Source organism: Symphodus melops, assembly GCF_947650265.1.
Source record: "Symphodus melops genome assembly, chromosome: 19".
Classification (NCBI taxonomy): Eukaryota; Metazoa; Chordata; class Actinopteri; order Labriformes; family Labridae; genus Symphodus; species Symphodus melops.
The window spans coordinates 18,592,606-18,607,929 of NC_136709.1; the positions used below are offsets into that span (position 1 = coordinate 18,592,606).

Consider the following 15,324-nt stretch of genomic DNA (forward strand, 5'->3'; position numbering starts at 1 on the left):
GTTTACTCCTATTTAGTCATCTGGTGTATTGAAAGCTTTGATCTAATTTGCACAAAGAGTGATTTGTTCTGGCACCAAAGCTCTTCCTTGAGAAGTAATATGATGCACATCCTTTAGTCATGCTCCTGTCGTTGACATGGAGCCTCTTGCTGTTGCACATTTCTGTAGCAGGGAGGACATGGTGGCTGAAAGGGTTACTGCCGTCTTGCACTTTCTGCGGGATCTCTCTCTTTTTTTTTTCACGTGCCTTGTGTTACAGTGGACTTCTCCGTCTCTCCCTCTCTGTTTCCCTCCCCCATTCTTTATCCTGACCCCTCCCCCCCCAGCTATGGAAATGAACTCTGTGCTATGGATATGAGGGTGAAGATGAGGTTTGCTGCAAATTTCCAGTCCTGCTTGCAAGACAGCCTCTTGGCTCTTTGCCAACATTTTGCAAGTCCTCTCTAGCCAACCAGAATTCCTGTCGGCAATCACCTGACCCTGAATTCCCAGACAAAGAAATGTTCATGCTTTCTTTTTTTTAAGCGATCTCTTCTACCCTGAGAGTGGGGGTGACAAAAAAAAACTCAAGCCCCACACTGGATTATGAGGGTTGCGCGCCGGTGTGTATGGGTATGTGCACTGCATTGTTTGTTTGATAACACGGGGAAGGGGGGGGGGGGATTGTGTGCATGTTTGATTAGCCTGCTTACAGCGAGGAGAATATGCTGACTTCAGGTATTTCCACGAGAGTTGTCGTAAACCATCTGCTCCGAACGGCTTAAAGGGAAACCGACTCTTTAAAAAAAAAAAGAGAGAGAGAAGAAGGAAGAGTGAGCAGGCTTTTGCCATGTTTGGGGGGAAAAAAAGTTGCTTGCATGTAAAAAGTTTCTCTCGTGGGCTTAAAATATGCTGAAACTATTTCCTGCTTCAAAGCCGCTCCTAGAAATGTCAGTGTGTCATTATGTTTGTTTTTTAGGTCAGATACTGTATATCTACCTGAAATGCCGCTGTGTTTTTGAGAGCCAACGTGACTTCACCTTACATAACATCCAACTAGGAAAATGATGAAATTGTTGTGTAGACCTCAAATCCCTTTCCTTCCTGTCATTGTGCACTTTGAGCTGTTTTACTCTGAGACAGATTTACTATAAGAGGAGAAATGTGATTCCTAAAAAAAGAGACTTCTTAAGGGCTTTAGAGTCAGCCGAGCAGCCTCCTCAGGGAGCTTCTTTTCTTTTTTTAACAACTCCACTTGTGGATTCATAAGGAATTCTGTTTATGTATTCATGGCTGACTCTGTAATATTCCTAATTATCTCCTAAAAGGGCGCAATACAATGAGAACCAGATGGCCTATTTTGGAGTGACCCCCCCCCCCCCAGGCCACTCATGAAATACACAGCCTTTGTTAGAGATCTGTGCTAAAATCAGGCTAATGAATGCAGAAGCCACATTGCTGCACAACTGAACCTGCCTCTCGTGCTTTTTTATTTCCTCTTCGAGAGGAGCCCCCCCCCCCCTTTCTTCGTTGAAGGTTGACTTACCTACTGTACACCTGTTGTGACTTAAGGAAGTCCCTATGTGTTGTTTAGCAGGAACACATATCTCACTGTATTGACCATAAAGCGGTTAAACACAAAACAGTCCCCGCTGTGTTTCTCCTGCCCGTTGTGCATGAGAGACGACTGCATTCAAAGGTCAAACTCTTTTGTATTGCTTCAAAGGCGGGCTGTCACTTAGTGTGTGGAAGTAATGATCAGTGATGGTTTGCTCCATACTGCACATTTCTGCAGAGTACTTCATTGTTTTGATTGGATGGATGAAATACATCTTGACGGTCTTCTTGAGTCTCTAATAACTGAATTGTTTCTTTGGACCTGCACAATGGTGATTCATTTCAACTAATGCAAGCCTGTGAACTCCTGACTCTTTCAGATTCAGAATTTCTCCTCGTAAAGTTAACAGCCTTATAATAGGCTTTTGTTGTCTTGTAAATAAATGGAGCTTACGCAGTAAACGTGACCTTTTTGTTAACGACCGCAGCCCAGATTAGATTCTAAAGTATCGTCTGCACACCCCAGAGGCCAATATCTCTTTTCTTTTTTTTTTCTGCCTCACGGTGCACTCCGTCACCCCTTGAGCCCCTCGGGGTATCATGCTGCACAGAACTCTCTGTCAGATTATCCCTTATTGTGCACCCAATGTGTCTCTGCACTCTGCCAGAAGCCGACAGAGCTTCTGCTTTTGCACTGTCCACAACAACAGCACTACAATTAGGCCTGTTGTTTGTACAGCAACTTCTTCTTTTTTTTTTGCTGTATTCATAAATAGCATAGTTTATTTAAAGTTAACAGCATGGATGTTCTCACTGTGCGATTGTTCGAACACATTTGCTTTCACGTGTTTTACCATCTACAACAGTCCGCTGTCATTCTTGGTATTTATCTTCAGTGCGGTGTGACAACGGATATAAGTGGTGGTATTTCTGAGCTGTCAGTGACGGGCAGGCGTGTGTAAATGATAAAGACCGCATTGTGTCTTGTGTCGGCTACCTCCTTTTACTATTTTCCCCTTTAGACTCAGAGGGCCTGTCTTGCTGTGGAGCTGCACACACACTGTGAGGCCCTCAAAAGGGGGGCATTTACAACTGGGAAGGAGTCCAGAGACAAATATCTGGTTCTTATAGCCACTGTACTTTCTCACCTCCCCCCACTGGCATTTCAGCATCATTTTCTCATTGGCTCAGAGGAGATGGAAACCTGTGACAAACTGAACCTGAACACACTGAAATGAGCTGAGCAACAGTGGCTCAGTCATTAACAGCTCTGCTTGTATACCTGCGATTTACGCTTGTCCAAACTTACGATGCCACGTCTTTTTTAAGGATACAATCTCCATTGTTTTTTGTTTTTTTTTATAAATGATGGTGTCAAAAAGTAGCAAAGCTTTAACCCTTTACAGGTCACTCATTGAAATGCTTTGAAATTCAAAAAATCAACCTCATAGTGTTGTTCAGGGACAAAACACTAACAGTAACTTTATTTCTCTTACAACATTTTTCAAAAATTTTAAGTGTAATGAACGTCGACAAAGTTACCATATTTGGTTCAAATGCTACAACAGCTGGATCAGTGACGTAGGGTGATCTCTTCTGATTGGCTGAGTGAGGATCACATGCTTCTCGACCTTACTGAGGTGCAGAAGGCTGGCCATATGTAATGTTTGTGGAAGTTACCAAAAATAGTCACTTGCCCTTTAAAGGGTTAAAAAAAACGACATGTGAGTGTAGGAAAGGAATGAATCTCCCCAGAAAACCCCTCTGCTGTTGTTTCCAATGTATTTGCACAATTTAAACAGTGCGCAGGTGCCAAGGACTTCTCTTTCTGCTGCCATGGTCTTCATACAGGAACTGTGAAAAGTCGTTTTTCAAACCGTGTGTCCTTAAAAGCACTCGAGCTAAGCTCAGCCATCATTTCGTCTTTGTACATTCATATTGACTCCTCGGACGTGTAACATTCTTGTCCCGATCTGGGAATCTGTGTTGTGGAAGCGCGGCACAGCGGGAGCTCCACGTAGACGCACAGTTAGCCGTGCACATACACAAAGTGCTGCGCTACCCCTGCTCGCCCCGCAGATCCTGTCCTCTGTAGGAGGGGACGCTTCATCCCATTACACCCCTGTGGGATGTAAATATCACGGCTTGAAACTGAACAGGGCAAAAGTTCCCAAGTTTTAAATTCTGGTATCGTGACAAACCCTGGGAGACGAGGTCACTCACTCTGGAATCAAAACAGAAGAGCAGTAACTCTTGCTTTCCAGTTCTTCTTAGTCAGCTCATTTCTCCTCTTCCTCACCAGCAAGTGCACTCCTCCCTTTCCTATATGATTACGGATTGTTTCTCCCTTTACCCATCACTCATTACGCCGTCTAATTGACATTTGTTAGTTTTTGCAGTTTGCCATCTGGAAGCACACATCTAAGAAGGCTGTCGAAGCCGAACTCCAGCGTGCCTGTGCTGGAGCCAAGAGGTCTAACACATATGGCCCGAGGGCTTTGAACCACCCGTCCAGCACTACAGTGCAGATATTTATAAACCACACCAGAGCCTCTTGATTGAAGAGCACATGTTTCTACTCTTCAGCGCTGAAACCCCTCCCCACGCCGTCGAAGAACCACCTCCCCTTAAAGGCTCTATTGTTTACGAGTTACACTGGGAGAGAGGACGGAGGCTTGTACTATACTCATTCTCTCTCTCTCTCTCTCTCTCTCTCTCTCTCTCTCCTCATACCCTTTTTTTTTTCCCTCTCCTCTTCCCACACACCCGGTCCACCTCTGGACATTTAGCGAGTGTGTGAGAGACCTGAGAACTTGAGAACGACATGAGGAAAGTAAGCACAGCTGTGCAGCCGTGCTCTCACGTGGAGCCTATAGTATGACTCACACGTGTTTACATATGGGACTCAAGATATGTTTTCTCAGAGTGTGTGTGTGTGTGTGTGTTTTGAAGGGAAGAGAGTTAACATGTGCGTGCCTGTAAGTCCTAACGTTGGTGTGTTTCAGAGAGAGAGAGAGAGACATCAGAATGAGTGCAGCTGTTGGGGATTTGCAGTGAGAGGCTTTAGTCTCGGCTGAGTCTCGTCCTCTCTGATCGACCTATAGCGGTTTCAGTGTCAGGTACCATAAACCCAGTGAACTCTCCCCACAGCAGCTCTGGACATTAGAGAGTTACTGTACACCACGCTGCTGATGAATGGGCCTTACATTTAGAGATAAAGCCACGTTTACAAGGACAGCCAGGTTCCCACAATCAAGATTCTGCAGGAACACAGCATGGAGGATGAGCCACTTTAGCTAAACTGCTACAAGTGCTGTCAAGCTCATCTGTGTATTCTTGACTTGGTACAGTAGTCATTACACTGCAAGCTGCATGGCTCTAAGATGAATATATGATTGCCTATTGTAGGATTACAGTGCATTTGGGTCACTGGTGATAAACAAGTGTTCTACATACAGCAGCAGGTTTTTTCTATATAAAGCTGCATTAATCCGTTTAGTTTCATTAATTGACGCCTGAATTTGTTTCAAAGTAATAAAACTTTCCCGTGTTTCTGCTTTCAAGTAGGTGCTAAATTAAGTTGAGAAAGTTTATTTGAAAACAGCTCATAAATAGATATTACATAAAAAGAGCACATACACAGCACATCAAACGGATGTTGTTCCGCCTCCGACTGGTCCTGTGACAAACTAATGCTTGCAAAAGGTTCCCAGGTATGTATTGAAAGTGCATCAAGCAGCAGTGGGGGAATACGGACGCTGTTTTGGCGGAGGCGGTTTGATGCAAATTTGCGACAATAGGCGCCGAGGGGTTAAAAATATATCAGAGGACGGTTTATAGAGTAAAAGGTCAAACAGCACAGAGAATGATCCCCTCTCTGAAGTTTTGATCTGCATTTAAAGCAGATCTTAAAACAGCCAATGACATCATCACTTTGGCTCACTCATGAAGTTCTTATCCGTTCCCTTTAGATGGAAGCAAACAAGAAGAAAAGCTCAACTTTTAAATAACGCATTTAAACCTAATTAACAGCAAACGTGGTCACCTGATTTCACTGCTTCCTGTGTGGGTAACTGTTCTGAAGCCTTCCGTTTTGTCATCGAGACAGGATGGACGTGCAAGCGCTTCACTTCTCAGCAAACAAATGCAAACGCTCTCGAGCGCACAGCCGACGCCGGGCCTTAGCTCATGTTCATGTTGGTAAAGTGAAACACAGTCGGTCACACTGACTCCAACGTCTGTGTCTACAACATGTTTAAATGGACAACATGTTGACGAGCATGCTCGAGCTAACAGCTTACAAGGTGGTAACATGTGAGTGTTGCGTTTACAGCCTGTCTCACTGCCTCTGCGTTTATTAATAGATGGACCCTCTGCAGTTGTGGTGACAGACAAATTAGAAAGTGACCGCGCATTCATCTGAGGAGAACACATTTCTAGAAACAAATCAGCGAGCGCTTGTGGAGCGATGTGTCTGTATCAGTACTGTAACAACTGATCTCCCTCAGTGATCAGATCTACGTGTAGGAGTTGCTTTACGTATTCTTCCTCCATCAAATTGCTCTCTTTTTCTGAGGTAGCTTAATTCATTTAAAAAAACAGTTTCTGTAAAGTCTTCTCCATTTCAAGGACCCTTTTTAAATTATTATCCTCACAGTGCTAATGTTCAGTTTAAGCTGAAGTTTTACATGTGTCCTGACTAAAATGTGGCTTTTTTAACTTCTTTTTCAGCTACTTGAATTTTTTTTTTTTAAATCCATCTTTAAAATGTAATATATCATTAAAGACAAATGTGTCATCTGTAAAAGGGTAAACATTTCATCCTTCCCTACTGATGTCTTTGTTTGTGTTTCAGGCAGAGAAAAAGGCCAAACTGATGTCAGCGATGAACGCGATGAAGGATCACGAGGAGGAGAATGAAATAGATGCGCCGAGAGAAGACGTCTCAATAATCAAGCACCCGTCGCCTAAAAGACAGCCGCAGCCCCTTCAGCCTCAGACGCACACTCAGTCACAGCCTCAGTATCAACAGCAATCACAGCCGTCGCTGACGATGCAACAAAAGCAAACGCAGCAAAAACAACAACAGCATCAGCAGCAGCATCCTCAGCAGCCGCAGCAGCAGCCTACTGACCCCGCCTCCCCTCCTGTGGCCACGACGCCTGAGCCCGTCGCCATCGGAGGTGGCGACAAGACTTCCCTTAAGTCTGCAGACACTGAGCCCGAGTATGATGTAAGACAATGCTGAGTTGTGTGTCCCCCAATTAATGTTTGACTGTTAGAAAAACTGGATTTCACAACAGAGGGAACACGAGAAGACGAAGGATTTATTTCAGAGTCAGGCTCAATCTGTACTGAGAACAGTTTATTTTTTAGGTAATTATTCACTCCAACTGTTTTACATCTGAGAGAGAGAGAGGGACAAAGTTAAAGACGAGGTCATGCATTTGTCTACAAGAAAACAAACTATGTTCATGCATGTAAGTGCTACTCAAACCCATCAAACAGACTTCTGCTCTTCTAAGGTCTTTGGGGGGCTTTTATACCTTTATTTGAACGGACAGTGAAGTTGAGAATGAAATCAGGGAGAGAAAGTGGAGAATGACTTGCAGAAAAGGAGTGGATCAGACTCGAACCCTGACCGGACCTTCAGAGGAAAACGTCTGCTAGGCCATCTAGAGCTGTTAAAGTTCATCAATCTTAAATTTATTTCTGTTTATTCAAATAATTTATTGTCCATACATGAGTTCGTAAATATACTACAGTCTGATCTGAAGACAATCCACAGGTATATTTTATTTCATCGATGTTCCTAAGCTACAGTAGTTCTCATTTGTCATCCTGATTATAATGATTCTATCTTGGACTGCTCCCGACACTCAACACCGATTGCAATAACAGGGATCTTTTCCGCTTTGCTCTTTATGAGGGTTCTTCTATTTTTCTTGCTGTTGAAGGATTTTTCCTTTTTTCCCCAAGAAAAACAAACTGAGACGAGCGGTGTTTAAAAAAGCTTTCACAATGATGACCAGACGTTAACGCAGAGCGGATGGTTTGTCTTCTATTTTGGCTACAGGACGGTCGTGGTTTTGGCATCGGCGATCTGGTTTGGGGAAAGCTGCGAGGGTACTCGTGGTGGCCAGGCCGCATTGTATCCTGGTGGCTTACGGGACGGAGCAGAGCTGCCGAGGGAACCAGATGGGTCATGTGGTTTGGAGAAGATAAATTTTCAGTGGTGAGTACTACAAGCCAATATAAACTGTGCTGTCAGGTGATGTTTTCTTTTGCAGAACGTAAGCAAAGCAGCCTCCTGTTCATAGTGACAACCACATACCCTCATTAAGGGTTTCTGCCCTAAATTGCCAATTGATTCCTAAAATATAGGAAATGCCACCAGACACTTTTCCATCCATGAAATAGGTTTGAAACACAACGTAAACAACTATTTTATTTTATGTGTATTCTTTACAGATTTGTGTAGAGAAACTTATGCCTTTAAGTTCCTTCACCAATGCCTTTCACCAACCAACTTACAACAAGCAGCCCACATACAAGAAAGCTATCTATGAGGTGCTACAGGTAAGTACGACCTGCACATTTATTCAATCTGATTCATCGCCTCCTTGTTGAATAAATCAAGTTTTTTTTTTTTAAGACAGGATCTTTATATAGGGTTGTCTGAAAAGTTTAACAGGAGTTGTTCAGCTTTTTTTGAGAGGAAGGTGTTAATGCTTTCATTACAGGCGGCGAGCAGCCGGGCAGGCAAAGCCTTCAAGGCCTGCACCAACAGTGATCAGACAGAAACCTCCAAATCAGTGGAAATGCTGAACAAGCAGATGATTGACTGGGCTATGACAGGATTTCAGCCTACGGGACCCAAGGGCTTAGAGCCCCCAGAGGGTAAGAGGAAGTCAGAATTGTGAAGCTTGATTCGTTGGATCTGTCTTACTGTGCGAGCAAGTAGGAAGCTTGACACTTCTTGGACCACATTTATGATTTTTGAATAATTCACAATGATATAACGTTGCCTTTAATATTAATTATCTCCGATATTGTGTCTCAGAGGAGCGTAACCCGTACAAACAGGTTTACCCTGAAATGTGGGTGGAGCCTGAAGCAGCAGCCTATACACCTCCTCCAGCAAAAAAGCCTCGCAAAAGCACAGCAGAGAAACCCAAGGTCAAGGACATTGTCGACGAGAGGACACGAGGTAAGGCGCCTCGTTTGTTTGTTTAAATAGGAGTCATGAACTCTGAAGTCCGTCCCTTGGGGACGACTCAGCAGAGTTGGACATCTGAGTAAAGTGGTCACAGAAGAAAAGTGTAGACAAGAGGACCATTGGAGTGACAGGTAGTGATGGGACAAGGGAGACGTGCTTGACCTGACACAGGGACATTGAATAGATGTGTACAATGATATTGATATAAACTTTACTGATAACTTGAGAAGGTCTCAGGTGATGTTGAAGCATAAAGCTCTGAAGCTGGATGAATACCTGGACATCACCCCTCATGTATTATTCACCCCATCCCCCACAGATCAAGTACACCTGTTCATCTTGTGAGTCTGAACCATTTGCATCTGTATTTTTTGTTTGATCCTGAACTGGATGTTTTATTAGCAAGAGAAAAAAATGCTTTAAATGACACCAGAAGTGTTTAGTGTACTTTCAGTTCTACTGTATGCTCTATCTTTTACTGGACTGTAGAATTTTCTGTTATCCTAGTTGCAGCTCAGATTTGGTGTGCCAAGACCAGGATTAATTTGGGGGCCTTTTTGGTTTCTAATCAAAACAAATATTTTGAAATGTAAAAACAAATGCAAATGAACTTTTCAGGTGCAAACTTGTCGATAAAGTCGTCCTGATTGGTGTAATTTGTTTTAAATGTGAATGTGGAGAGAAGATATTTTAACCTTTACAAAGTGTGGATGCAGACGTGCAGACAGAGCACATTATTTTTTACACAGAAAGATGATGGGATGCTGGGAGTAAACAGGAGATGGACAACGGAATGTTTGTCCGTTAAATCTTTTATCAAATACCGCGCCGCATTTACCACCAACTCTCAGCTGACTTGTTTCCACTCTGGTGTTTGTAAATTAGACAATCATGAGGCATAACTGCTATTTATCCCCCAAATGACTGTTTAACTGCTCATTTCAGCCATAAACCCTTTACATGTGTTTAGTTAATTAGGTAGTTTTCTGACTCATTTGCACAGGTTTAACGGATGTAAAAACCGCACACAAGGCAGCCCTGCAAATGCTCAGTGTACTGCTTGTATGGCTGTTTAAAATGTACATGTACATGTACAATGTACATCAGGTGCCTTTCCTAATCATATAAACAAAAATAGTCAGCAGTTGCAGAGCCTTTTGTCCAAAAACATATGCTGCTAGTTTTTAAAAGAGGTGTCGAAAACAGCTCAAGTCTTGGATTTATGTGGAAGTTTTTATCGTGATAATGTGCAGTGATCTATGAGAATGAATACTTGAAACCATGGAACTGAATTCACGACGTTAAACTGAAAGAATATTATTTTGAACGTCAAATATGTGTTTCCCAGTTGCAGATTTTGTTAACCTACATTCCTCACGAGTTGTTAAATGTGCTTTATTTTCAGAGCGACTTGTTCTTGAAGTGAGACAAAAGTGCCGCAGCATAGAGGGTAAGTGGCATGTCCTCTGTGTGTTCTAGCTTATAGCAGCACCGGGGGGCCTCTCAGGGGAGAAACACAATTAGGCCTTGATCTTGACAAGCAGAGTAACAGAAATGTGTGTGTTTGGTTAATAAAATGATAAGAGGAGAGGTTGAAGAAAAAACATTTCCATCATTCTTGGTGGTTTTCTCGCTCCGTTGTCAGTTCTCTAAAGAGACCAGCTCCGCTCATTAGATTTTCACCTGCCTCCCTGCTGTTCAGATAACTTAACTGCGGCGTGAAGTTCAGAGCTTTTTGATAGTGTTTACACCTCTCTGACCTCTGCCAGTTAAATACCGACACATTCACCTTCTTTCCACAGACATCTGCATCTCCTGTGGAAGTCTGAATGTCAGCCTTGAGCACCCGCTGTTTGCTGGAGGAATGTGCCAGGGCTGTAAGGTAAGCTGTGATGGAGGTCAATAAAAGTCTGGGACTCGACTCCAACGACTGTCTCGTAAAAAAAAAAAAAAACACGGCTCATTTCAAAGCTAATAACAAACTGCACAGATTTTAAACAAACACCTGATGGGATACCTCATCTTTTTTTAACAGGAAACTTCACTTCAGATGTTTTACGTTTTGCTTTTTGTTTGCACAGAACTGCTTCTTAGAATGTGCATACCAATATGACGACGACGGTTACCAGTCATACTGCACTATCTGCTGCGGAGGACGAGAGGTGCTCATGTGTGGAAACCATAACTGTTGTCGGTGAGGGTTTTTTTTTTTTGTTTCCACTGTGTACGGTAATTGTCTTTACAGACGGGGGAAATGCTAATTCTGTCTATAATGTTGTTGACAGTGAAGTAATATGGCTGTGTGTGTGTGTGTGTGTGTGTGTGTGTGTGTGTGTGTTATGTGGTTAGCAGAGTCATTGAATCTCATCACTTTTCAATCAGAATTTTCTCTAAACTTGCTCAAGAAAACAGAGTAGAAGGAAATGACCCTCTGCACTCTGGTTATTTCTATATATACCTTTGTTCACAGGTGGCGAGACCCTTTCACCACTGCACATCACTATATATATATAATAGAGGCATTAAATCGCTGTCATAAATCTTACAGTGAGTAATGTTATGTGCTTTCATGGTGGTCCACTGGACCTCCATGAATATTTGATCATACACATAATATAAAGTGTGGTTGTATGACAGTTGAATAGGCCACTGATAGCTTTAAACAGAGTGATGTCTGTATCCTCACACAGCCAGACGACGAGAGTAACGGCGAGAAAAAATTCCCCTGAGAACAGATTTAGCCTTGTCAGTACACATGTAGGAGCAATCAGAAAACAATAGCTTGCTGTCTGTTTAGATGATGCCGTTTGACATTTGGGTGGCATTTGGATGACAGCTCGCTGCCACTCAAAGCTCTCAAACCTCATTTAAAACCACTCAGTCTGGGCATTGTAGATAAAAACAAAGGATGGTAATGCAAATTTTATGCCAAGTGGCAGGAAAACATCTGTCATATTTTCAGAAAATATGGCATTTCCTCTTTTTAGTTGTCTATATGTGTTGTTAGTTTAAAAACAGTTTAATTATATCAGAATCACAAACACTTTAGATTTAAAAGCAGGGGGATCCAAGGCGCTACATTTTTCAAAATAAAGGGGTAACTATGTCTCAGAAAATAAATAAAACAAGAAATGTCAAAAAGAAGTGAAGCAATAAGTATAAGAAGCTAAGAAGCTAAGAAGATAAGGAGTGTTGAAGAAATAAACCTTTTTCACAGCGTTGACTTGAAGAAATAAAGCAACAAAAGTGCAGTATTGCACAGTAAAGACACTATAGGAGTGTTGCACAGTAGTCTCAAGTTGGCACGTTGTATTCTTGAAGAAAGTGTTGACGGTATTAGATTCAGATTGAAGAAATGGATTTTCTGAGTTTACGGAGTTACAGATATTAAGGATGATATAAGTTCATGCAGGGTCAGACAGTGTCTGACTCTCAGAGGGAGGAGTGGTACAGTCTGATGGCCACAGGCAGGAAGGACTTCCTGCTGGTCCTTTTCTCTGACACCAGCATCAGAGAGTCCAGTTCCACCCCTACAATGACACGGGCTCTTCTTCTTCCTCAACCCTAGCTTACATACAAACGACTTAGATATCATAAAGTGTACTAATAAGCCTTTTTGCTTGTGTTCAGGTGTTTCTGTGTGGAGTGTGTCAACCTCCTTGTCGGTCAAGGTGCGGCCCACACAGCCATCAAAGAGGACCCGTGGAACTGCTACATGTGCGGTCAGAAGAGCGTGCATGGTCTCTTGTTGCGTCGCACCGACTGGCCCACCCGTCTTCAGCACTTCTTTGCAAATAATCATGACCAGGATTTTGTGAGTGAAGCGCTGTTAGGCTTGAAATGCTGCGATATGTCTCACGGAGCAGCACGTGTGTGTTTTTCCCCTCTCATTTTCTGAACACCACGTTAACGTTCAGTCTCTGCACTGTGTTTCAGGAAGCACCAAAACTTTACCCTCCAGTCATGGTGGAAAAAAGGAAGCCCATTCGTGTCCTGTCACTATTTGACGGCATAGCAACAGGTTGGAGAACAACTGGATTGTGGGATATCTAAAAACCGACACATTAGTTTTATTTTCTGAGACACAGCGACACAGCTTCGTCCTTAATCTATGTCTGACGCTCTGACCCTGTTCTGTGCAGGGTTGTTGGTGCTAAGAGAACTTGGCATCCAAGTGGATCGCTACATAGCTTCTGAAGTGTGTGAAGACTCCATCACTGTGGGAATCGTCCGGCATCAGGGTCGCATCATGTACGTCGGAGATGTGAGGACCGTCACTCGCAAGCATGTGAGTTTTATTTGTTTTTCTGAGAGTTGGTGTTTTACATGCATCTGTGCTTAGCTGACACTTAGTAAGACCAGGCATGTCTTTTTTTCTCTATAAAAGCTTCTCACCTTTATTCACTTTGTGTAGAGAACCAAAAAAGAAACCGAAGAAAAATGTGAGATGGTGAATGAAAAAAAAAGGCAACAGCGACTGTAAACCCTTCAAACAGCTGGGTGAAAGCAAACTCCATCTGAATGCAGACAAGCTCAGCTGAGATGTGGCGCTGACAAAAAGAACATTTACTATTTCTCACATTACATCAAACACTAACTTTGTTAGTTTCTTTTCTCTGGCGCTGGCGACGCTGCAGAGGCTGGTTAATTTTGAGGCGTTGTCGAAACGTTACTATGTGTGATTTGAATGCCCTGCTATTATAGCAGGGCATTCAAATCATATACCTATAATAGGTATCTGTTTTCAACAGTGGAGCTCCTGTATACATTCAGACACAATGGGGACATTATATGTTCCTCCAGTTGTAAATGTTGAAATGATGCACAGTAATGATGTGGGATCCCTTTGGTTGGACAACAGAGAGCTCTTTTGGATGTTATGATTTTTCTGTTTTTTTTTTGTTTGTTTTTTTGGCTCAGCAGAAACTAAAACATTTAGCTTTAAACACGGATACTGTAAACTTTTTGTTATCTGATATCTGCATGACTGTCACACGACTGCCTTTCGTTTTAGTCACAGACTGCTTTGCTTTAGAGAAACATTATTCAGCTTGTGACCGTGTTTTAAACAGTGCCCTCTTTATCTCACTCTGATGACATGTTGTTGACAGCTGGAGGGCGGCGTGCACGCTTTGTCTGCTCTGACGTTGTCAAAATGTAATTTGTACATATTAATTTAAATCTTGACAACAGACCAACTGGATAGTTTACAGGTGTGTGCAGGCCTGTTCTGTTGGGATGTTAAAAATAATGTTGAGATTCAGATCAGTGTTTGGGGGGGTTGGAGCCAGTCTGCATCCTCGTTCATTCATATCAACTTAAAACATAACTTTAACTTTGAAAGCCTCAGACACACTTCCTCTAACTTCAAGTGTATGACCTGATTAAAAGCAGAGACTGGAGGCTACAACAAGACAGATGAAATAAATAAACCCACTAAGTGGAACTGAAGTGGTTCTATCTTGTATAAAGTGTGTGGTTAAGAAAAGGGCTGAGAGTTGGAACAGTGTAATACTGATCATCATCTACACAGCCTCGCTCTGTATGTGTGTGTTTCTGAATCTTTATCTTATCTCTATGCAGATACATGAGTGGGGCCCTTTTGACCTAGTTATTGGTGGAAGTCCATGCAATGACCTCTCTATAGTCAACCCAGCGAGAAAAGGTCTGTATGGTAGGTTCAATTTCTTACTGTTGCGTGTTTCTTTGTAATGTTTCAAATGATGAACAGAATGATGGTTGTCTGAAAACTATTCAAAGCATGTTCTCTCACTGACACCCAGCAGTGTTTAATGACTGTTTCTGTCCAACAGAGGGCACTGGTCGCCTCTTCTTCGAGTTTTACCGGCTGCTTCACGAGGCTCGGCCCAAGGAGGGAGACGACCGGCCTTTCTTCTGGCTCTTTGAAAACGTGGTTGCCATGGGTGTCAGTGATAAGAGGGACATATCTCGCTTTTTAGAGGTCAGCCTTTCTCTGTCGGCTTGAGTTGTTGCAGAATCATACGTTTATCTTATCCTACAGGTCATATCTAGTTCATGTAAAGACTGTAGTAAACGTGTAGTTCATCTTCATACTCAGGGTGTTTTGGATTATGAATGCCCCCTTGTGGCCATAATTTATATTCTTTAACATTACTTGTTCGACTCTTCCTTTAATGATGTTGTCAAATTTTGATTTAGTCAAACATACAAGAACTTGTTTTAATCCCAATGATGTTTCTTTGTGATATCCTGTGAGTACATCAGTATTTTACCTTGCTTCTTCTCTGACTGTTTTACTTTGATCTCAGTGTAACCCAGTGATGATCGATGCCAAGGAGGTGTCTGCTGCCCACCGTGCCCGCTACTTCTGGGGTAACCTTCCTGGCATGAACAGGTTGGTGTGCGAATGGTGAGGGAAGCAGCAGCCTGTGACAGAAAAGAGGGACACGGACATTAAAGAAAGCCCATGCTTTTAACATTAGTGACCATACCTGTCATGCATCCGCTAAATCAAGGAATCACCTCTTTTGAGATATGACTTTTGGTTGTCCTTACAACCAGCAACAGAAAAAAAGAATTAAAACTAT

At 42.6% G+C, this 15,324-nt stretch overlaps 1 protein-coding gene across 7 annotated transcripts in view; it reads left to right on the plus strand.

Annotated features, from left to right (window-relative positions):
• The window catches only part of dnmt3ab (DNA (cytosine-5-)-methyltransferase 3 alpha b), a 37,879-nt gene that overhangs the window by 18,946 nt on the left and 3,609 nt on the right, over nucleotides 1–15,324 (plus strand). For 3 of the 7 annotated variants that reach the window (XR_013781322.1, XM_079369640.1, XM_079369636.1), the window contains 14 exons: nucleotides 6,392–6,769; nucleotides 7,613–7,771; nucleotides 8,008–8,115; nucleotides 8,280–8,436; nucleotides 8,600–8,746; nucleotides 10,161–10,205; nucleotides 10,558–10,637; nucleotides 10,837–10,949; nucleotides 12,386–12,569; nucleotides 12,692–12,776; nucleotides 12,898–13,043; nucleotides 14,339–14,429; nucleotides 14,569–14,717; nucleotides 15,046–15,146. Coding sequence is in view for 5 of the 7 variants with exons in the window: in XM_079369640.1 (XP_079225766.1) it covers nucleotides 6,392–6,769; nucleotides 7,613–7,771; nucleotides 8,008–8,115; nucleotides 8,280–8,436; nucleotides 8,600–8,746; nucleotides 10,161–10,205; nucleotides 10,558–10,637; nucleotides 10,837–10,949; nucleotides 12,386–12,569; nucleotides 12,692–12,776; nucleotides 12,898–13,043; nucleotides 14,339–14,429; nucleotides 14,569–14,717; nucleotides 15,046–15,146 (1,943 nt within the window). In the remaining 2 variants the exon portion in view is untranslated. The remainder of the gene's footprint in view (nucleotides 1–6,391; nucleotides 6,770–7,612; nucleotides 7,772–8,007; nucleotides 8,116–8,279; nucleotides 8,437–8,599; nucleotides 8,747–10,160; nucleotides 10,206–10,557; nucleotides 10,638–10,836; nucleotides 10,950–12,385; nucleotides 12,570–12,691; nucleotides 12,777–12,897; nucleotides 13,044–14,338; nucleotides 14,430–14,568; nucleotides 14,718–15,045; nucleotides 15,147–15,324) is intronic. The other 4 variants (XR_013781323.1, XM_079369638.1, XM_079369637.1 and 1 more) reach the window with 3 other exon arrangements.